This window comes from Palaemon carinicauda, chromosome 3 (assembly GCF_036898095.1).
Source record: "Palaemon carinicauda isolate YSFRI2023 chromosome 3, ASM3689809v2, whole genome shotgun sequence".
Classification (NCBI taxonomy): Eukaryota; Metazoa; Arthropoda; class Malacostraca; order Decapoda; family Palaemonidae; genus Palaemon; species Palaemon carinicauda.
The window spans coordinates 199436690-199459450 of NC_090727.1; the positions used below are offsets into that span (position 1 = coordinate 199436690).

General features: G+C 41.3%; 1 protein-coding gene across 3 annotated transcripts in view; it reads left to right on the forward strand.

The window, feature by feature from the left end:
* The window catches only part of tos (Exonuclease tos), a 330838-nt gene that overhangs the window by 284281 nt on the left and 23796 nt on the right, over nt 1-22761 (forward strand). For 2 of the 3 annotated variants that reach the window (XR_011044196.1, XM_068371244.1), the window contains exon 10: nt 1733-1854. Coding sequence is in view for 2 of the 3 variants with exons in the window: in XM_068371244.1 (XP_068227345.1) it covers nt 1733-1854 (122 nt within the window). In the remaining variant the exon portion in view is untranslated. The remainder of the gene's footprint in view (nt 1-1732; nt 1855-22761) is intronic. The other variant, XM_068371245.1, reaches the window with a different exon arrangement.

The following is a 22761-nucleotide window of genomic DNA, read 5'->3' on the forward strand; positions in this document are numbered from 1 at the left end:
TCTCTACTATTTGATATTAACTGATCTGTTCCATAATTTGGTACTCAAAATTTAATTAGGATTTGTGTCACAAAAATAGGGGTGCATAATCATGCAGATTTAAACAGAGTAAATATACAGTACAGTACATCGTTATATACGCCGTCCCACTAAAAATACAAGTACTATATTCCAAAGTTCAGAAGTAGGGATAAAAAGTCCCTTAACATTGGAATAATATGATTCCTAAGGAAATTTCTTTAACCTATTCTACTGCTGCATGAAAACTTAGTGCACAGGACTCTCCAAATAATACACCAGTAGGGTCGATTTTACAATTCCCACTGGCATTGGCACAGAGTGCAAGGATAAGTCAGTTGAAGGCTTGCTGGAGAATGTAGCCTACCGGGGGAGTCAACTCGTTAAATTTCTTAAGAAAGATGTCGGCCGCTTTTGTGTCCGAACTGGCAGCCTCCCCATGCTGCACCACCGAATGAATACCAGTTCGTCTCTTGAATTTCTCAAACCACCCGCATGAATTCTTGAACTTTGTGGGTGCCTGCTGCAATGTCCCTTCTCCTGTGCCATCTTCGGCCTGAGCATGTACGAGATCACCGAAAATGGCTCTGGCCTTGTAGCATATTAGATTATCGTCTCAGTGGTCATGTCTCCAACGATTTCTTTGTCATTAATCCAGAGGAAAAGACATGTCTTCATCTCATTATAGATGAGCTCCTATTAGAAAGGACAGTTATGCCCTTAGAAGGTGTTGCTGCTTTGATGGCTTCTTTCTGCTTAAGGATGGTGCCTATCATTGATGGATTTTGCCCATACTCCCCAACAATCAAACTCAACTGTATGCCACCCTTATACTTCCTGAATATCTCTAGCTTCGTTTCCATAGGAAGCATCTTTTTCTTCTTTCCTTGAACATCAGCAACATTCTTGGGACCCATGTCTATAGACTTACAGGTTGAATAAAGCAACACGAAAACTATAAGTACAAAATTGAAGTTACCAACATGAATTCAATCTGAACGATAGTGTTGCAGAAACGAAATGATCGAGATACGCCAATACGTAGATGCATGATGGGAAAGATGTTGACAAATAGGAGAGCTGGATCTTATAGCAGTAACTAGCAGCAGGGTAGGGAAATGACCAATGGGAGAGCAGGACGATGATGCGAATTTTAAGATTAATTTTTGTCAGCCGGGTGAATTTTGTTTCCTATCTTGAGTGGGTTTTTTTTGTAATATGAAGGAAAAAAATCTTCATATGTCTTATCTTAGAATTAGTTTTTCGTGTACAGAAACTATTGTATCTAGAGGTTTCACTGTATTAGTATTGGTCTTGATGATGAAGAAGTATCTTTTGCCAGAGGATTTTTATTATTGGAGGTGCTGTGATGGGGCCAATAAAGCCAGAAGCTGTTAGTCTTCCTTAAATACAATGAGTCCGAGCATTGCACGTTGAAACACTGGCTGTAGAACAAGGGAGACAACATTCTTTTGTTATTTTTAGTTGTATTGGATTTCTTGTGTAGCTTGTAACAGAAAAGTCCTGGAGGCTACACAGTACTCCCCAAAAATAAGGTTTTCCTTTGTCAAAATTCCTGACTTACCTTAATTATTTATTCTCAAAATTGATAAACCATAAATTAGAATCATAAAGACAAGAAGATGGGGCTTTCTCAACAGTATCTTTAATTTACTGCATCACATATGTTTTATGTTTTTAAATTTTACTTTAGTTTCAGAGTCGTACATCTTCGATGAAGTCAAGGAACTTGGGGCTTTCTAAACCAAGGGGCAAAGCTAAGAAACACATAGATACTAACCAAAGAAGTCTCAGAGATATGTTTGCTTTTAAGAAGTAAGTATAACATGAATGTTGTCAGAATGTATAATTTATCACTCATTTAAGTTTTTTACAGAAGAGTTTAGATTCCAGGGTCTAAAAACTTTGCTATTCATACAGAAATCTAAATATTAAAGAAAATATATATAGAAGAGAGACTAGCTATAGTAAGCAGCTCTTCAAGGAGAAGGGCAATCCAACATCAAACCATTGTTCTCTTGTCTTGGAAAGTGCCATAGCCTCTGTACTGTGGCCTTCCACTGTCTTGGATTAGAGTCCTCTTGTTTGATGGTACTGTACACTCGGGCATGCTACTCTATCGACTTTCTCTTCCTCTTGTTTTTTTTTAGTTTTTATAGTTTATATATGAAATATCTAATTCAATGTTGTTACTGTTCTTAAAATATTTTATTTTGATTGTTTATTACTTCTCTTGTAGTTTATTTCCTTTCCTCAGTGGGCTATTTTTCCCTGTTGAAGCCCTTGGGCTAATAGAATCTTGCTTTACCAACTCAGATTATAGGTTAGCTTGTAATAGTATTAACTCTCAGATCATCTATTACAAAATTTTTCTTGTCAGTTTTTCCCTTTATAGAATGCAATTTATCCACTATCCTGTTCTCTGTGTGGCTAGATTTTTTCAATTACTTTATGAATTTCCCTGATGTACATATTGCTTGCCTTCATATAAACCTTTTCCCTGTCAAATGCATATCATATGCTTACCAAGCTAGTGATTCTTGTTTCTTTTACTTCTCATGTTTAAACCATTTTATTCTTTATTTGTCACTATACCTAGAAATTATAAGAATTATTTGGAAACCTAACTGTGAAAAATAATTTGGCCTTATGTTTGGTGGATCAAGCAAGAATCCTCCATTTATAGTACTGTACAATATTCCTCCCCTATCATCACCCTTTCACAGGAATTTTGCATCTTGTCGTCAGCATTGAATAATGTACCTCCTTTTATGGGTAACTATTGATACTGTAAATGCAAATCATATAACTTGTAATTTGTTTAAGAGCATTGTATTGGTGTGCGAGCAAACATGTTGCTCCAGGTGGGCATTTTTTGTGGACAAGTACTAACGAGACTACTGTAGTATGAAATTATTCACAATGCTCATACACCACCTATGCAGTGTTCACAGGATTTTGAGCCCATTTTCATGTCATTTGGAAGAGAAGGAAAAAGCAGTCGATACTAGATAGGTCCCTTGTCAAAACTGAACATAGGTGTAAAAAAGAAAGACGACCAGATATCCATAAAATTTAAATCCAGTGACTCAGTTACTGATAGTGAATGTTGTTCAAGAGAGAGATCTGATATTTTACCAAATTTAATTGGGAGGGAGGTTTTACTTCAAAGCAGTAACCACCTCCTCCTCCTCCTCCTCCTCCTCCTCCTCCTCCTCCTCCTCCTCCTCCTCCTTCCACGACTGTCCTCAGAGGTAAAATGCAAGCTAATTTGTTATTGTTCCTACACAAAATACAAACCTTACATTCTTTACAAATGAATTGATATCAGCGCAAGCTAGTATATGTTGATAAAATTTTTTTTAACAAGATGTCAACAACCACTCCAGCGGTTGTTACCAGTGGTAGCGGGGAGAAGCACTTCCATCCCCGCTCTCTCATACCTTCCTCACTTTGATCTTAGCTGTGATTGAAGACATGTTTCCTCCCACATTCTTGGGCTTTGCCAAAATGAAACTTTTACTCTTGGTTTAAATCCCTAGAGGACTCATTACTGTCTCCAGGATATTGTCCTTGAGTTGGAGTCTTGATTATATCATGGCTCAATTAATTCTTTAGGTTGGCTAATGGTGAACACTCACCTTCACCTCCTTGTAGGTAGACTTCATTGATGTCTTAGGATCAGTGAACCTCTATGAGGAAGTCTGTCTCCGTCTATATATGCCATTCTGTCGGCAGACTGTAATAGGAACCTGCTTCCTTGCGACTGATGTTGATTCAGCGTTTTCAGCCTCACTTATTGGAAGTCGGTTGCTTCGCAATCAGATCACCGGACTTAGTCAGTGAATAGCATTTTGGGATGTCTGCTTATCAAGCTACCTCTCAGCTCATCTAGTAGACGCTAACCTTTTACTTGAGAGATATGCTTTGCCATAATATCCATCTAAGCTGGCCCATCCTTGGGTTTTTGACGAATGCTCTTGAACCATGGTATGCTGTCCTAGCCTGGTAATTTTCAATCCAGGTGGCGCAGAAGCATCCTCACGTTTTCGATGCCAGAGTACTCTAGCTCATCATCTTGGCAAGCTGTCTCAGCTGGCTGATAATGTTCAAGGTGAAATCTCTCCCTTCAGCTGAGAGCTTTGCTTGATCAAGCAATCTCTTAACGCTCCTCAATCCAAGCTCACAACGGGGTCTGAATTCCAACAAAAAAGGTGAAAGCTATCCTTTCTCTCAAGACTTTCACTTGTACAGTACTAGCAATCTCTCAAAACCTAGTGAACCAGGTTCGCGACGCAATTTAAGTTCGCAGCCAGCCTGGACTGCAGCACCAAAAAGTGAAAGCTATACAGTCAAGCCTTGTTATTCGCGATAGTTAGGTTACAGACACAGCTGTGATAAGTGAAAATTCGCCAATAAATGTTACACTAGGGTGGGCTAGTTCCTAACCTAAAAAGTCACTGCCCCCTTGCCACAAGCGGGGTTCTGAGCTGATGATTAACACAGTAAATACTGTCTACTCTAATAGTTTTAATTTGCTTTCTACAACAGTTTATAATCACATTTATAGTGTACAGAACATTTGCCTAGGTATACACTACGTACTGGACACAGTAAGGTTACAGTACAGTATTGTGCTAAGGTAAAGTTTACCAAGTCGTCATCATTCCCGTACTGTTCTGTATAGCAAAAGTTGTTCCTATCTAGTAATACTGTACTGTAACCTAATACCCACTGATACTGTAATGTATATTACTGTAATATATGTACAGTAATATTACTACAGTACAGCTTAACTGTACTTACTGTAAATGTTCGATGTTTTCGTTCAGACGACAGTAGCCTACGCCGCTAGCATGACGCAACTTCTTATGTGTTGTCTCTTGCGCAGTATTTTACTGTATACCTATACTTTCTTAAATGGAAATAGTTTATTTTATAAACTAAAACCTTAGATATTTGGATAATAATTGTTTCTTTTAAATAAACCATAAATATTGCATTTGGTTACTTTTCAACAGTTAATCTCTCTCTCTCTCTCTCTCTCTCTCTCTCTCTCTCTCTCTCTCTCTCTCTCTCTCTCTCTCTCTCTCTCTCTCAATATTCGATTTCGTTTCGGAAGCATTATTGCATTCTAGAAAGTTACGGTCATGTAAATAGTTAATTGTGCTTTAATAAAACATGTATGTACAGTACTTTTGTTTAAAATTTCAGGTTTGTTTTTTCACTCTTGAGTATACTTATGTTGATAAAATACACCCAAAATTTAAAACAAAAGTACATAAAAGTTTTTTAAAGCGTAATTATTTAAAAAATCATGATTTTCTAGAATACAATAATGCTTCCAAAAAGAAATTGAATATTTAGAGGGAGAGAGAGAGATAGATAGATATCAGCTTTTGAAAAGTAATTGAATGCACTGTTTTTATGAATAGAACTTACCTGGCAGTTATATATATACAGTATATAGCTATAGTCTCTGACGTCCGGCAGAATTTTTCAAAATTCACGGCAACCGCCGTTTGGTGGTTGTGCGGTTAGGTGGTTAACACCCCTTACGGGGTGGTACGTGGAATCATTCCCGTTTTCTGTTCCTCAGATCATCTCTGCCTGTTGGACTGACAACATCGTTGATCCGCCATTGGAGTTTTTCGTTCGCTTTCCCTGTGTCGCTGTACTGGACTTCTTTTTTGGTGACGTACACTGTTCTATGGTTTTGGCACTCTCTTTTGTTATTATTCTTTAATTATTTATATGTTTACGTTGACTGATAAACTTCACTTTCGTTTTAGTGTAAATGAGGTATGCAAGGTGAGGTTACTGAAAGTTTTGGTAGACCTTCGCACTGTTTGTTTAAAGTGCAGGGGTTTTGAATGTGCGCTTGATAATAGGTGCAAGGAATGTGAGGTTTTGAGCAAGAAAGAATGGTTAAGTATGAAACGCTATGTGCGTAAGTTAGAGTTAGATAAAGCCAGGAGGGCTTCAAGATCTATATCTAATTCTGCTAGTGAGCTTAGCTTAAATATTTCTTTTGATCCCTTAATTAATTCCTCTGTAGAAGTTGAACCTTCTCCTGAGGTAGTAGCTCCTGCCCCTTCTACAGGAACAGTATCTACGGATGACCCTCGGTACGCCAGGATGGCTACTTGAGTTGAAGGCTATTAAAGACCAGCTTTCAGCCTTTAAAGGTAAGAGTGAGAGTGTGATTAGTGCTTGTGATAGTGCAGTGGAGGTGGCGACTGATAGAACCTGTCACGTCCCTAGGTCTAGACCTCTACCAAGCTCCCAGGACCAAGGGAGAAGGTACGTCGACGGCCGCAAGGGAGTGAGAGGTACGCATCCTCATTCAGCCGTCGCCTCAGGCAGTCCTGTTGCGTTTTCCCCAGGCTGCTCATGACCGCCACGGAAAAGGCGTGTTGGAAGTGATGGTGTCTTCCCCGAGCCCCTCGCCTAGACGCAAATGGCAGTATGAAGCTTCGAGACCGACCAAGAGGAGATGGAATCAAGCTGACCAGACCCATTCCTGCTCTCCCTTATATATATGTATGATATATATATATATATATGCATATATATATATGTTTGTATGTATGTGTATATATATATATATATATATGCATATATATATATATATATATGTATATATATATATATATATATATTATATGTATATATATATATATATATGTATATATGTGATATATATGTATATATGTGATATATATATATATATATGTATATATATATATATATATGTATATATATATATATATATATATGTATATGTATACGTAAATATCACCCACGAATGGCATTTAATACTGAATTCTATCTTGGGAATATACATCCACTTGGAATTCATTTTATGGTAACAGCTTCTCTCTTGATAGCTCAGTCGGTATGGTCCCTGCAGGCATGGTTTCCAGCCGAACAAGTGGGGGTTCGAATCTCCACCCGGCCAGAAGCTGTTACCATAAAATGAATTCCAAGTGGATGTATATTCCCAAGATAGAATTTGGTATTAAATGCCATTCGTGGGTGATATTTACATTGATTGAAATCACGTGTGCTTGTGATATATATTCATGTATATGTATATATATATATATATATATATTTATATATATATATATATATATATTTATATATATATATATATATATATATAAACTCAGGTAAGTTCTATTCATAAAAATGGAGTTTTTATGATAAAACAAAGTTTTATGAATACTTACCTGGCAGTTATATATATATTTAAAGTCCCACCCTCCTCCCCTCAGGAAACAGGTGGGGCAAAGATTATCTGAGGAACAGAAAACGGGAATGATTCCACGTACCACCCTGTAAGGGGTGTTAACCACCTAACCGTACAACCACCACACGGCGGTTGCCATGAATTTTGAAAAATTCTGCCGGACGTCAGAGACTATAGCTATATATATATATATAACTGACAGGTAAGTATTCATAAAACTTTGTTTTTCATAAAACTCCATTTCTGTTTGCTTATTTAAAAGAAACAATTACTGTACTATCGAGATATTTAAGGTTTTAATTTATAAAATTAGCTGTATTTCTGTTTAAGAAAGTGTATACAGTAACAGTGCGCAAGAGACAATACATAAGAATTTGCTTAGGTTATGAGTCATCTTAGCAAATAGCATTGTGTATACTATTTCTTATTCAAAACATCTACCCCTGAACTTATAAAAATTCTCTTGGAGTTTTTGTAAACGGCCCTGTAGGAAGGTTAAGTATTTGTATTGTGATCTGGTTATCTATTCATTAAGAGCCAACTTTAAATATTGTATTCAAATTTAATTTCAAGTGAAACAAGTGATTGTATAGTTTTCATAGTATTTCTTTTGTCTTAGTCTAAGGTTTATTCAGATTTAACATTTAAAGTCAAGTTATATAATTTTCAGATCATAAAATATTTGTCTTAATCTAAGTTTTGTTCAGACTTAATATTTCGAGAGGTTGTATTTGTTATGTAAATTCTTTTCCAAAATGTTGTAATTTATATAGAATATATTTATTTTTGTGAAGAGTGTATTATTCCAATCACCATTGTTTAGAATAATCCACCAGTATCCTGTTATGAACCAAAGTTAGAGCTATTTGAATATTTGTAATAATGATTAACTACAGTGGAACCTCTACATACAATCTTAATTCGTTCCAGAAACTGTTTCGTATGTTAAAACAATCTTATGTTGGAGCAAATATTCCCATAAGAATACACTGTAATTTCCATAATTCGTTCCACAGCCCAAAAACCTATAATAACTCCTTGATAAATTAGTACACATAATTACAAATAACAATAACATAATTGCATAATATGAAAGAAAGATGTAAAAAACATAATTATAAAGAAATAATAAATAAAAAATGTGTTTTTATTGTTACTTTACCTTAGAGACAGGCCAACGCTGGTGTAGGAATTGCTACGCAGGAGGAGACCATGAGGAGACGGACGATCGGCGAGGTAGAGATGGTGACTTTAAAAAAGTCCTCTCTCTATTTCTGTTTCTCTCTAAACAAAGTATTGACATGTTCTTTAAATAAATTCTCTCTCTCTCTCTCTCTCTCTCTCTCTCTCTTCACTGTTAAAGTGTTAGAGACGTCTATTAATTTTTTCTGAGAGAGAGAGAGAGAGAGAGAGAGAGAGAGAGAGAGAGAGAGAGAGAGAGAGAGAGAGAGATTAAATAAAAATGTGTTTAGAATGTATATATGATTTTTATCAGTGTCAACGAGTTGAAAGACAATTAAATGTAACTAAAAAAGCAATATCAGCGAATCTCAATTCCTTTTTTAACTAAAACAAATATAGATACAAACACACTCGTGTGCGTATGCACAAACACACACAGGTGAAGGAATTCCTACGCAGGAGGAGACACGATCGGCGAGGAGGTAGAGATGGTGACTGCGATAACGTACCGTAACTTACACTACGGAAACTTTAATCTAACTTAGCCTATTTATTTTTTTTTATTTTTATATTTCATATTTTTTTACATTTTTCCTTTTTATTTTTAATTTTCATCACTTTCAGTGATGAGTTACAGTACGTTATCAAAGTCACCATCTCTACCTCCTCCCCCGACCGTCTGTCTCCTACTGCGTAGCAATTCCTACACCTGTGCGTGTGTGTGTGTTTGTGCATACCCACACGAGTGTGTTTGTATCAATATTTGTTTTAGTTAATAAAGGAATTCAGATTTGCTGATATTACTTTCTTAGTTACATTTAATTGTCTTTCAACTCGTTAACACTGTTAAAAATCATATGTACTCTAAACACATTTTTGTTTAATCTCTCTCTCTCTCTCTCTCTCTCTCTCTCTGAAAAAAATTGATAGACGTCTCTAACACTCTAACAGAGAAGAAGAACAAAAAAGAGAGAGAGAGAGAGATTTTATTTAGAGAGCATGTTAATGCTATGTTTAGAGAAAAACAGAAATAGAGAGAGTACTTTTTTAAAATAGCTTGTTAATGCTATTTTAGTTTTCTTTGCTTCACTTTTCTTTCTTTCTGTTCATCATGCTGGCCCTTCTCACAAATGATCGTTGCCAACAATCTCTTTGTCCTTTATCCCTATCAGCAAAAGCTGTTTCATCTCTTCCAGGGTATTGCTACGATGTCTTGTAATAATGGCGATCCCCTTCGATGGTTTATCTGCTTTAATGGCTGCCTTCTGCTTGATGATCGTCAAGATCATAGGCCTATTCCGGCCATATTGTTTAGCCATGTCACTCACATGCACACTGCTCTCATGTTTTTCTCTAATTTCTTGCTTCAATTCTAATGAAAGAATTGCCTTCTTCCTTTCCTCACCACTACCTGTCCTGAAACTTAGCTTCTTAGGCACCATGATTATAGGTAAAATCAAAAAGGAAATGTGAGAAAAGGAAGAAAATAAGCACTGTTAATAACAGACTAAACAGAGGACAACCACACAATACACACAAGAACAGAGAACAGAGCACTCGAAGCTCAATGGCGTCCCTCTTACGTGCTGTCATCTACCGGCGTAAACAAGATCTACATCGGATGTTGGAGCATTACTTCGGGTGTCGAGACAAAAATTTGATAGAATTTTACTTCGGATGTTGGAACAATCATATGTAAAGACAATCGTATGTAGAGGTTCCTCTGTATTATATCTGGCCCCTTTCTGGGTCTTGGTAAGGATGGCTTGGGCCTTGTTATGTTCGAGGACAATGACCTTCTTCGGTATAGGCTCCTCGCGGGATGTAGGTTCATCTCGTAGTCTCACGAAGCAATCTGGGGACGCTGAAAGCTAGGCCAGAATTGAAGCTCTTCAAGGGGATTGGGCCCCAACTTCTAGGAGATATAAAGCTTCCTATTCAACCTGGGCATGTGTTCCGTCTACCCCCAGGGGTTGGTTCGCAACAGTGAGGGAGGACAGATATTTTAGGGGGCTTAGCAAAGCCCCGGGAAGCGCCTGGGTGTTTCCTTCTCTGTACCGCTCTTTTCCTCTCTTTGAGATCTTGCTTATTCTCCTCTTGTTCCTTCCGGAACAGTGTCAGCATCTGCTGGTTCAACTCTAGGAGCGTTTCGCTCCTGCCGAACTGTCTAGCCAGTTGGGGAGTTGGGGTTGGAGAGGTTGACGGCATAAGTTAATATGCCGGCACAGTGAGCAGAGGTACCTCAGTCATTGTCGAAATGGATCCTTCTTTCTCCATGGGTGGTTGAACCACTCCTTATACAGGGCCTTCTTGCATTAGGTCCTGTCTGGTGTCAATGGACACCTCTGACATCCGATTTTGGTGGATGTCCAAGCCTTGCAGTGCTTGTTGATATCTGTGCCCACTGTCCGTTGGATAGAGGGAGGCTGGACCTGCGCCTGAGGCACAAACGTATTCGATTGAGCCTTAGGGAACAGTAGGCACTTCAAAATTTGTTAGGTGTGGAAGGTCCCTGAAAGTTCTTTTGGAAGCCTCATACTCACCTTTGTTGGGTTTCCCTTGCTTTATCCCTTGACTCCATAGTGTCAGGGATGTCTTTTACAAAGCCGTCGGTCAGCAAGGTCAAGCGATTGGAGTGACCTTTCAGGTCTCCGAACCTCAGGGATCCAGATACGAAGCGGCAGAGGCATAAGACCCGTGCATCGTATGCCCACGAAAGTTCTTACTCTTGTGGTTGCAGAACACTCTTGTACACTTCGCCATCGGCTCCTCCTAAAAGGGAGAGAAGGGTGAATGAGTATTAGGTTGTTTATATTATTGATATAATATATGCTAAAAATACGGGTTCCAGTACCTCAGGGATCCAAATACGATGCAGCAGGGAGCATGAGACCTGCACATCTTGTGGCCATAAAAGGTCCTACTTTCGTGGTTGCAGAACAGAGCTGCACACTTTACCTTGCCCTCCTTCTGTAAGGAAGGAAAGAGTGAAATGAGTATTGGGTAATTTATCATACTGATAATTATTCACATATAGTAAATAGTAATCATTGCTATTATAATTATAGCTTAGGATAGTAAGCTAGAAGGGAAATAGAAAAGACACATATCTGTGTTCCCTGTCCAAGCAATTGCTGTGACAAATATTAATATTTCAAAATTTCCTTGTTAGGGAAATACTGTATAGGGTGGAATAGCTCTCGTACGTACAGCTGGAGTCAGTGTATACTAGCACTAACTCTCCCGCAAGTGAATATTAATACTGTAGGGTAGAAATATTTATGTTCTGGTGATCTAGGATACATCAGAATGTTGAAGGAATACTTCACTTCAACATTTGCTTAGTGGTTTCAACAATGGACTGAAAGGACACACAGAATATGTTGGAAAATCATACTACTGTATATTATATACTGTAGTTTTCTAACTGCTGTATTTCTATACTGCAGGAATACTGGCTACTGTATAGTCTTATACTGTAGTTCTGCCTGGCGGCACTAACCGACAGAGAAAGAGAAAGAATGGATAGAAGGGCTACCGTATTATTATAGTTTAGTACAATAATAAGGGTTGTAGGGACAACTGTCTCTACTGCCTTCTTTCCAGAATGAGGATTCAAATGGAAGGGGAAAGAATGTATTCATTCTAGCTTCCATCCAGCCACAATATCTGTTGCCAGCTGCACTACCGGTTGCAGGGTTTGTGGATGGCAGTCCAAGAGAGGACTGAAGAATACTCAAAGTTGTAATGGGTCTCCCACCGGCAGCCGTCATGGCTGGCACAACCTTTCCCGGAGCTTTGCTTCCATTAGGGGAAAGGTTGAAGCGGCAATCTAGCCGCCTTTGTAGGAGCCCGGCCGGCATCGTAATCAGCCCGGCAAGCAGGAAGATTGTAGAATACCGGCCACAGATGTTGTGACGGCCAGGCCGTCACTAAAGGACAGAAGGGGAAGGGAAAGGGTCTTATATTTTTGCACTCTCAGCAGCAAAACCAGGAAACATAGTTTCCTATGCTGGCGCCGTCTTGGGCAGCAAAAGAAGAATGATTCCTCAGCCTAAGACATTACCCGATATAAGACATGTCTTCTAGACCACAAGGGATAAGGTGGCGGCAACTGTACTACCTTTTTCGGTTGCGGACTAGGGAAGCCAGGCTTCCTATGCCGGCAACTGTGAAACCGGCAGGGGAATGACTAATCCCCCATTGGTAGAGTTGCTGACAACAATACTAAATACTCTGAGTTACTATCGTAATTCAAAGCCGGGATACTCACCGGCAAAGAGGATAGACAGAAACACTATCTCAGTCAAGCCGGAGTACACTACTCTATGGCAAGACCAAAGATAGGGTTGCCGCCTAATGGCGGCACTCAGAGGGAAGGAAGGGTTTATCCTTAAATCTTTAAAAGAGACGAGTATCGAATTATGTTAGTACAGTAATTCTAGGAGATGTGCTATCTCCCATTGAATTAATAAAATGATACAAGAGGATAAACGGGGATAACATTACTAAAGTATACTAAAACGCATTAGGCTCGCCTAACTCGAGTCGGGATCTCGGCTACACTACGTCACCGAGGCCCTATCATATACTATTGAAACTACATGTGTAATCTTATCTTCACTAGTATAATTTGCCTAAATAGCTGTAATTCATTAAAGCTAAATACCGGGGACGTCGTACTACTAACTTAATAAAGCATTTATGGCGTACGACAGCTGTCCAAAATGGCTGCCTCCGGTGATGGCTCTGCTCCACTAAACACAACTAAATTATGCTAATTTAACTGTGAGAAGGGAGCCAAATATTATGCACAGGAAAGATTAAATACTCAATTTTCCAGAGGATGAAGATGCTGGAGATTGCATAGTAATAATCCTTGAAATAGTAACAAAACCGAGAGCAGCTGGGAGATACACCGTGCTTAATTCGCTACTACAAAAGGAATAGTTTGCCGGGATGGTACGGGGAGGGGATCCACTAGGTAGCCTTGATAGCGGCTCCCCTTCAATTTCGCGAAAACTCTATTTGGTGTGAAGATTGCCATGTGTCGTATCAAGAAATACGTCCCCTGATGTTATGCAATATATTAAGGATACTTGCGCCAGGAGTTAGAATTCTGGAAACCTGTGGTTAATTCTCTAGGAGTATCACTGCAGCCAAATATCCCTTAGAAAGCTGCCTAAAGGAACCTTGCATCAGGACGACATGGCTGAGCCCAAAAATTATATTTTCTGGGTCGACCTGTGACGCCCGGTGAAAAGGGTCCTCCTTTACACTTTTCTGATATAAATACTTCCAAATATACCAGAGAAAGTTAAAAGCATGGAATGCAGAGGTTACTACCCTCGCGCGAGCGCCCTGAGGGCGTCGTGTATAAAGCAGGGGCGTGTGAAAACCACTATTCACAGGCTGTCTTCCATTTAGCTAATTCCTTCGTCAAAAGGGATGGGCCGCTACAGAGGCACTAGCTACATTACCTGAACCACTCCATCGACGCCCGACACGAGCGCCATCTGAACAACATCCTTCTTTTGGACTTCGTAAGCGTTGTTTTGCTTCGTGTTGTGCTCTGCCTTTGTACGTGTGTTTTGGGCTTTTATCACCATGGCTGAAGCTCTCTTATCCTCTGGACCAATGTTAAGTACCATAGATTGTCTTGACAGTTATTTTAGTACCGGGCTGTTGTTCCTTTTTTCACTTTTAGTGTTTTTTAGTGCGACCAGCCTTGCGCCTCCTGCGGTGTTGGCGGCCATTATTGTTTACGTTCATACGTTTCATTTCTTTTGGATGCCCGTTTGGTACTATTGTCATTTAGGTTCTTTTATCCTTGAGATTCTCGGCGTGGTGCCGTTTATTTTGAACCACGTTTTGTTAATCTTTTGGTACTTTTTATCGCTTACGAGTCCGTTTCTTAGTCGAACGAAGGATAGCGTTCGGGGCTTTATTATAGTTTAGTTACCAACACTTGGCATTGTTTTGTTTTCGCCATTATTCACCGTTCAGTTCCCGTTTTCGCTATCCTTCGTTCCTTTTTATTGTTTTATTGTTATCACGGACTGAGGTGTGTGTTTATATTGAGGTTCGTTCTATTTTATTGTTAAGAGTAACCACGAGTGCGAGGGGCTAGAGTTCCCGTTTTCTGTTCATACAGTCACGTTTTCTCCCTCTCTCCATCTCTCCCCTATGGGTTTGTTGACACAGTGCGAGAGGCTGGAGTTCCCGTTTTCTGTTCATACAGTCACGGGTTCTCCCTCTCTCTATCTCTTTCCCCTCGTGGGAAATCATCTTTTTAGAAATATTTTTGATTAGTTTACTTTATTATTGTGTTATGGTTACTTATTTGTTTATATTAAAGGCTAGTGTTTAGGATAACTCCTGTTCGTGTGAGAGTCTATATTTTGGGTTAGTTGGCCTGCCTTAGAGCCGCCTTTAGTTCCCCCTCAACTAGTTCCACCCTCACCCCGCTACGGCCTGGGAGTTGGGTCTGAACCTCTATCCAACTCCGCCATGAGTTTTATACCATATGAGCTGGGAACTCATAACTTCCCTTCTATCTAGTGCAACCCTACGGCAGGGATTCGTCCCCTCGTTGATCCCTTGCACCTTGACTCCGGTTACGGCATCCCCACACGACTCCCCCCCCTCGGGGGGTCACCTAAGTATCTTTTCGAAGATCCTTTCACTTGGTAATATTTTAATTTTATTATTCTATAAGGACCTTCCCCCAGATCTCCGGCACGATCTGGAGATCTTTTAATCACTACGCCTAAATTAACCTGTAATTACTTGGGAGCGCCGGCTCCCGTATATTTGAATTACTCCGGCGCACTACGGAATTTTTGCATTCTCACTATGTAGTTATTACGGCGGAGCTCCGGCTCCCCTTTTTTGCACGAACCCTTTTTAATGCACACCTCATATTCTCCCAGCTCTTTATAATCCCATTGTTATGTTAGAGTCTTAGGGAGCATCTAGACTTATTTAACTTTTTTATTACAGAAAGTCCGCTGTGCCGCCAAGGGTTGCTCCGCCTCCTTTTCGGACCCGGTAGTCCACGATGTCTGCCGGTCCCACGCACACTGTGCGATCTCCTTCGTCCGTAAACCGGGCCAGTCCCCCTACATGGTTTGGTTCCCGGAGGCGTGCACCTTGTGCTACGATCTCTCGTCGATTTTGCTTAATGACGACGTAAGATTTCTCAATTTTACTGCTTATTATATGCTTATAATATTTAATCTTTTATTACGGTGGTTCTTATTTTTGGTTACACTATGAGATATATTGATATTGTTTTAATTTTGGAAATATTTATAATCTTTCCTTCAATACTCTAAAGTATCCTCACCATTTCCAGGCTGACGAGGATGCCCTCCGGACTGCTAAGACCAGCCTCCGGTCTTGGGTTTCGGGGTTCGGCTGCCCCTACCTCCTCGACGGAGACATGGCCTCCCGCCTCTTTCCAGGCTCCTCTTCTGCTGCGGTACCTGCAGATGTAGCTGCTCCCATGATCGAAGCTATCAGAGCAACTATACCTCTGGAGGAAGAGAACCAGCTCTCGAGAGAAGTCTCCTCCCTGGATATTAATACAGAACCCATGGACGAGCAGGTTAGTGGTGTTGAGTTGGCGGCTTCCTTCCTTTCTCCTTCTCTCTCTCTCCTGGCTCTTCTTTCCACGGCTTTGATAAGCCGCAGACTTCTCCTTGGGATCCCTCCCTCTCTGTCCGACCCAAGGTGAAGCCCCTACGCAAACAAAAACCCAAGCCTAGCTCTTCAGCTTCGCCGATCTCTGTGTCTCCGGTCCCCGGACCTTCCACCACTCCTGACATCCCTGTGATGTCCCAGTCTACTCCGCCTCTTAAAACTCAAAAAGGCAAGTCCGCTAAAGCCAAGGCTTCGGCTGCGAATTGTTCTTCGGAGCCCCCGTTGACACTTAATTTAATCCAAGAGTGGGTACAGACACAGATGAAACAGCAGTCTGGTGTCATAACGGAGTTGAAGGATATGGTGGCTAACCTCCTCCGTTCCGGGACTCAGCTAGCCCCTCCGTTAGGCCCAGACACCTCTAAGCTGCCGCCCTTTGATAAAAACAACCCATGGCAGTTCGCTAGACATGCTCCGTACCTAGATGGTACACTAACTCTAGAGGGCTTAGGGACCCGCCCTCTAGACGATCTGGAGTTTTACCCTCCCGGTCTTCAGATCCCCTTCAACGGTTTCGTCCGCCTGAATGAACATGCCCTCATTAGGATGGACAAGGTCCCCAAGGAAACTGTATTTTTTCCTAAGGAGCAGGCCCAAGCTGTCTGGGCCAGGACTCTTGCTGAATGGGGTTGCGTCAACTCTAAGCTGACCCCCCATAAAGGAGCATACACAATATTTATGACTCCTCCGTCCATCCCCTGTCCACTTGCTGATAAGGTGGCAGAATTGACCATCCAATCAGCCAAGGAAGGCTCGCCTATGCCTGTCCTTAAGTAGACTGACCCCACCTCTATGCTCGTTCCAGGCCCCTCCGACCTTTGGAACGATGCCTCTGCTACCTTTACGGTGGGAAAGCTAGATCCGGACTGTGCCTCCTCTCTTTTCTCTGAGAAGCTTCCCAAGTTGCCGGATCACCTTCTAAAATCTGAATTCGATGCAAGAAACAGACTGGCCAGATCTCTTCACTCCATAATTTCGACAGAGATGTTGGCCTCCCTGTATAATGATGAGCTCCTCTTCCGCGTTTTTGCGAAGAATTTGCTCCAAACGTTCCAAGTCGACCTGCACGACTTCTGGACAGCTCGGATGAACTGCAAGAAGCATGTTCTTGCCGAAGCATCAATTCGTCACGAGCCAAATAGGCTCATAGCCTCCTCCTGCTGGGGTAAGACTCTCTTTCCTCAGGAGGAAGTTGATAAAGTCCTCCAGGATGCAGCGAGGGCTAATCAAAACTTGCAGGTTAGATGGGGCCTTTCGAACAAAAGAAAGTTCGAAAGTGTAAAACAACCTTTCCTTAAGAAAAAACAAAGATCCTTTACCCCATACAAATCAAACTGTGGCCAATTTCATCACTCCCAAGGCCCTAACTCATCAACTCCCTCTACCTCTAAGTCGGCCTCTCCACAGGCAGCCCCTCCACAACAGATTGTGTTCCTCCCTGCACCCCAAGGTACCCAACCAACTCCCATGGCATCTTGGATGACCTCCCCTGCCTTCAACCCATCCTACGAGACCTCGGGTTCGTTTCGAGGATATTCTAGAGGCGGCAACAAGGGTAAAGGTCAGTTCCGCCAACGAGGCGTACCTCGAACCAGGGGTCCCCGTGGAGGACGTGGATCTAAATTCACCTCCATGCAATGAAGTGAATCAGGTAGGGGGTAGACTATATCTTTTCCGGAACCAATGGACCTCAGTCCCTGGGCTCACAGCATAGTCTCCAAAGGCCTAGGCTGGAAGTGGTCACACGAGTATCCACCTCCGGCAGTGACCTTCTTCCAGAAACCCACTCCCATCTTGGAAGAATACACCACGGAATTACTCAAGAAGAAAGCAATAAAGAGGTTACGATCACTGAAATTCCAAGGACGCCTGTTCACAGTCCCCAAGAAGAATTCATCGGCGTTGAGAGTAGTCCTGGACTTGTCGAAACTGAATTCTTACATTCTTTGCGACAAGTTCCATATGCTGACTGTCTTTCAGGTATGGACCTTACTTACCCGTGGGTCCGTCACCACCTCTATAGATCTTACCGACGCCTATTATCACGTCCCAGTAGCATGAAACTTCTCTCCTTACCTCGGCTTCCGCCTAGGCAAGAAAGCCTTCGCGTTCAAAGTCATGCCCTTCGGCCTCAGCATAGCTCCCAGGATATTTACAAAACTGGGGGAAACAGTGCTAGAACAACTCAGAAGCCAGGGGATCAGGGTAATCGCCTATCTGGACGATTGGCTCATTTGGGCCCAGTTGGTCCTGGAATGCAACAAGGCTACAACCAAAGTGCTTCAGTTTCTCACCAAACTGGGATTCCAAGTCAATTTACAAAAGTCTTGCCTTCAACCAGCAAGCCGGTTCGAATGGTTAGGCATCCAATGGGACCTCGCAAGTCACAAGCTGTCTCTTCCTCCCAAAAAAGTCAGAGATAGCATCCAAGACAAAGAACTTCCTCAAGCACAAACAGGTGTCACGGAGAGCCTTAGAAAGAATCCTCGGCTTACTCCAATTTGCGTCAGTGACGGACCTCTTATTGAAAGCCAAACTCAAAGACATCAATCGAGTTTGGAGAAAGAGAGCTACGACAACATTACGAGACAAGATTTCCAAAATCCCCTCAATCCTAAATAAGAGACTCAGGCCATGGTCAAAACCAGAGAACCTTTCCAAATCGGTTCCTCTGCAATTTCCTCCTCCACAAGTGACGATTCACACAGACGCGTCTCTCAGTGGTTGGGGGGGCTACTATAAACAACAGATGTTTCAGGGCTCCTGGTCCCCCGCCATGAGACACTTTCACATCAACGTACTAGAAGCCATGGCAGTCTTCCTGACCTTGAAGCGACTGTCCCCTCCACGGTCCACTCATGTCAGGATAGTCTCAGACAGCACAGCAGTAGTACACTGCATAAACGGAGGCGGATCAAAATCTTCCAACCTGAATCAAGTCCTGGTCACGATTTTTACCTTGGCTTTAGAAAAGAACTGGTTCCTGTCAGCCACTCACCTAGCAGGAGTCCAGAATGTGATAGCGGACTCACTATCCAGGACGAAACCACTGGAGTCAGAATGGTCTCTAGACGCGAATTCTTTCCAGTGGATATCCAGGCTGGTTCCCGGTCTCCAGGTGGATCTCTTTGCGACACAACTAAACCACAAACTTCCCTGTTATGTGGCCCCAAACCTGGACCCTCAGGCATATGCTATGGATGCATTAACCCTGGACTGGAACCATTGGAAGAAGATTTACCTATTCCCTCCGGTGAATCTTCTCATGAAAGTCTTACACAAACTGCGCTCCTTCCACGGGGCAGTGGCTTTAGTAGCACCAAACTGGCCAAAAAGCAGTTGGTTTCCTCTCCTACTCGAGTTGAAACTCAGTCCCTTCCGGATCCCATTCCCCAAGCTGACCCAAGTAGTCCAAACTCAGACTGTGTCAGATTCCTCAAGGATAGCCCAAACCCTAACTTTGTGGATTTCATGAAGTTTGCAGCCCACAGGGATGCTAACATTGACCCGGAAAATGTCCTCTTCATAGAATCAGACAAGAGGGACTCAACACTTAGACAATATGATTCAGCCGTTAAGAAGCTAGCAGATTTCCTAAAGCATTCAGAAGATTCTCGGATGACCTCTAATCTGGCCATCTCATTCTTTAGGTCCCTATTTGACAAGGGCCTAGCAGCTAGTACTATAACAACGATTAAGTCAGCTCTGAAGAAGATCTTCCTCGTGGGTTTCAATATTGACCTAGCGGATTCCTACTTTTCCTCTATTCCGAAAGCCTGTGCTAGGCTCAGACCTTCGGTTCGTCCACAAAAGGTCTCATGGTCTCTGAACGACGTACTAAAACTCGCTTCAGACACTGATAACGAATCCTGCTCCTACATCTCTCTGCTTAGGAAGACCTTATTTTTAACGGCCTTGGCCTCTGGTGCTAGAATCTCAGAATTAGCAGCTCTCTCACGTAATCCTGAAAATATAGATTTCCTCCTGTCAGGTGAAGTCCTACTTTCCCCAGACAAAGCCTTCCTAGCTAAAAACGAGGACCCACAAAACAGGTGGTCCCCTTGGAAGATTGTCCCTCTTCCCCAAGATACTTCTCTGTGTCCAGTCACTACACTCCGGGCCTTTTTAGCTAGAACTGCCACCCGCTCGTCTGGCCCCTTGTTTGTCAGAGAACAAGGAGGCACTATTTCCATTCAGGGCATCAGACAGCAAATCCTTTACTTTATTAAGCAAGCTAACCCGGAATCATTTCCTCATGCTCATGATATCCGGTCAGTAGCAACCTCCATCAATTACCTTCAAAATATGGATTTTGATGACCTTAAGAAGTATACGGGTTGGAAATCCCCTATGGTATTCAAACGCCACTATTTAAAGAACTTACAGGCCCTTAAATTCTCCACGGTTGCAGCTGGGAGTCTCATCTCCCCTCAATAATCTCTCCGTTCTTCCTTTTCATCCATCTCTCTTCCTTCTCCCTCCTACCTGCCACTCTCACCACGTCGCCGCTCTCCTGGGTGGTTCGTTTAGCCCTAGTTTACATTGCCATTGTTACGTTACCTTGGTTACTTACCTTTTAAATTGTGTACTGTATAGCCTTACCTTTAAGTTTATGTCATGTTACCATTACTATTTTAGCCATGTAAGGATTTGGTTTTTTGTGATGCTGGGTTCTCGTGGTACTTCCCTTGCATTGCCCTTATTGTTATACTATATTATTACTTAGTTCCAGTATGGCACCTTTTTGTAATCTTGTGTATTTTACATTCCTTAATATAATATAACATGATGCTTGACTTACTCCTTTTTATTTAGGGCTTGGAAGGCATTCTCTGGTACATTTTCACCGGGCGTCACAGGTCGACCCAGAAAAGGGATTTTGAAAAATCTATTTCTCGGGAGATACCTGTGACGCCCGGTGAAACCCTTCCCTTGTTCTTACCCCTCCCTTTCCTTTCCAAGCCATCGTGTTCAATACAGAAGGATGTTGTTCAGATGGCGCTCGTGTCGGGCGTCGGCGGAGTGGTTCAGGTAATGTAGCTAGTGCCTCTATAGCGGCCCATCCCTTTTGACGAAGGAATTAGCTAAATGGAAGATAGCCTGTGAATAGTGGTTTTCACACGCCCCTGCTTTATACACGACGCCCTCAGGGTGCTCGCGCGAGGGTAGTAACCTCTGCATTCCATGCTTTTAACTTTCTCTGGTATATTTGGAAGTATTTATATCAGAAAAGTGTGAAGAAGGACCCTTTTCACCTGGCGTCACAGGTATCTCCCCAGAAATAGATTTTTCCTTTGTCAAAATCCCTTATATGTTTGGTTCTCAATTACGAGCCATAGTATACTGTAATATATAATTTTTAGTGCCCAGACCAGCAAGCCATGTTAGTATAATATATTTTTGGGGGCCCAGACCCTTGGGATCGAGAGAGTCTGTTTTAAATATTGGTGATAACAGGGCTGTGTTTTGATTAAAGGTTTGATATACTGTAGTACAGTGTTGATAGGATTTTGTGTAATGTTGGATATATTTTTTTGGGGAAAGGAATTATCGTGACTAAGATGGAATCACGATAGTGTATTTATAAAGACCAGTAAGCAGTCATTTATCTTTTATTTTGTAAGGGAAAAATTATGAACATTATGCAGTGTGAGATGCGTAGAAAATTATAATTGTTGTATTGAATTGTTTGTAATAATATGATATTTCTTTTTGTCAAAGTTTTTTGAAAAGTAAAATACATTCAATAGTTGTTTGACTCTAAGCAATCGTTAACGAGTTGTTGAAGTTTGTTTTGGCGAATGCGGGTCGCGCATGCGCGGATCCTCAGTCGTCTTTGAATGATTTGACTCAGAATCGAGTTAGTACCGGCTCACGACTGTGACTGATAGGGTCTTGGTTATCCTACGGTATCTCAGGGGGAGAGAAGGAATTAACACACCACGAGAGGAGTTCTTACCATCATGGATTAAGCCGAGTCAAAATTTTATAAGTGTTTTGTGATGTTAGTGATATTGAAGGGCATGCATGCACGTTAGATATCGTTACTAGCAGACATTTGTAAAATAAGACTATACTTCGAGTTGCCGGATAGGAAATTTTACAATGAATAGTTAAGGTTAGTAATAAATATGAATAATTTATTCCTGGTCAAATAATAATTTAAACACAATGCAATTTCTCGATTTATTGAATGAAAGAAACAGAAAAGAATCCTTGAAAATCTGTTAAAGAATCTGGTAATATGTAAACCAAATTGGTGTAAGTTTAGGTTTCCATATTTATTGAAGATTTTATGTTTACTGTTTTGGATTCTTTTGAGTAAATATAGGAATTTAATATTGTTAAATTACAAAATGGCACAGTTTAATATCCAAGAGTTTTTGAATAATCCAAGTGTTCAGGAATTGTCAGAAGCTACTGTAACTAAAGCTCAGTGGATCGTTATCTTAATGGCACGTGACGGCCATGCAACTAGTGGGATAATTAAAGCCCAAATCAAGTGTCTAGCTTTAGAAGCGTTGATAAATTCTGGAAAGTTGTCGGAAGAGAATATTGTAGCAGTTCATGAACTGTTGGAG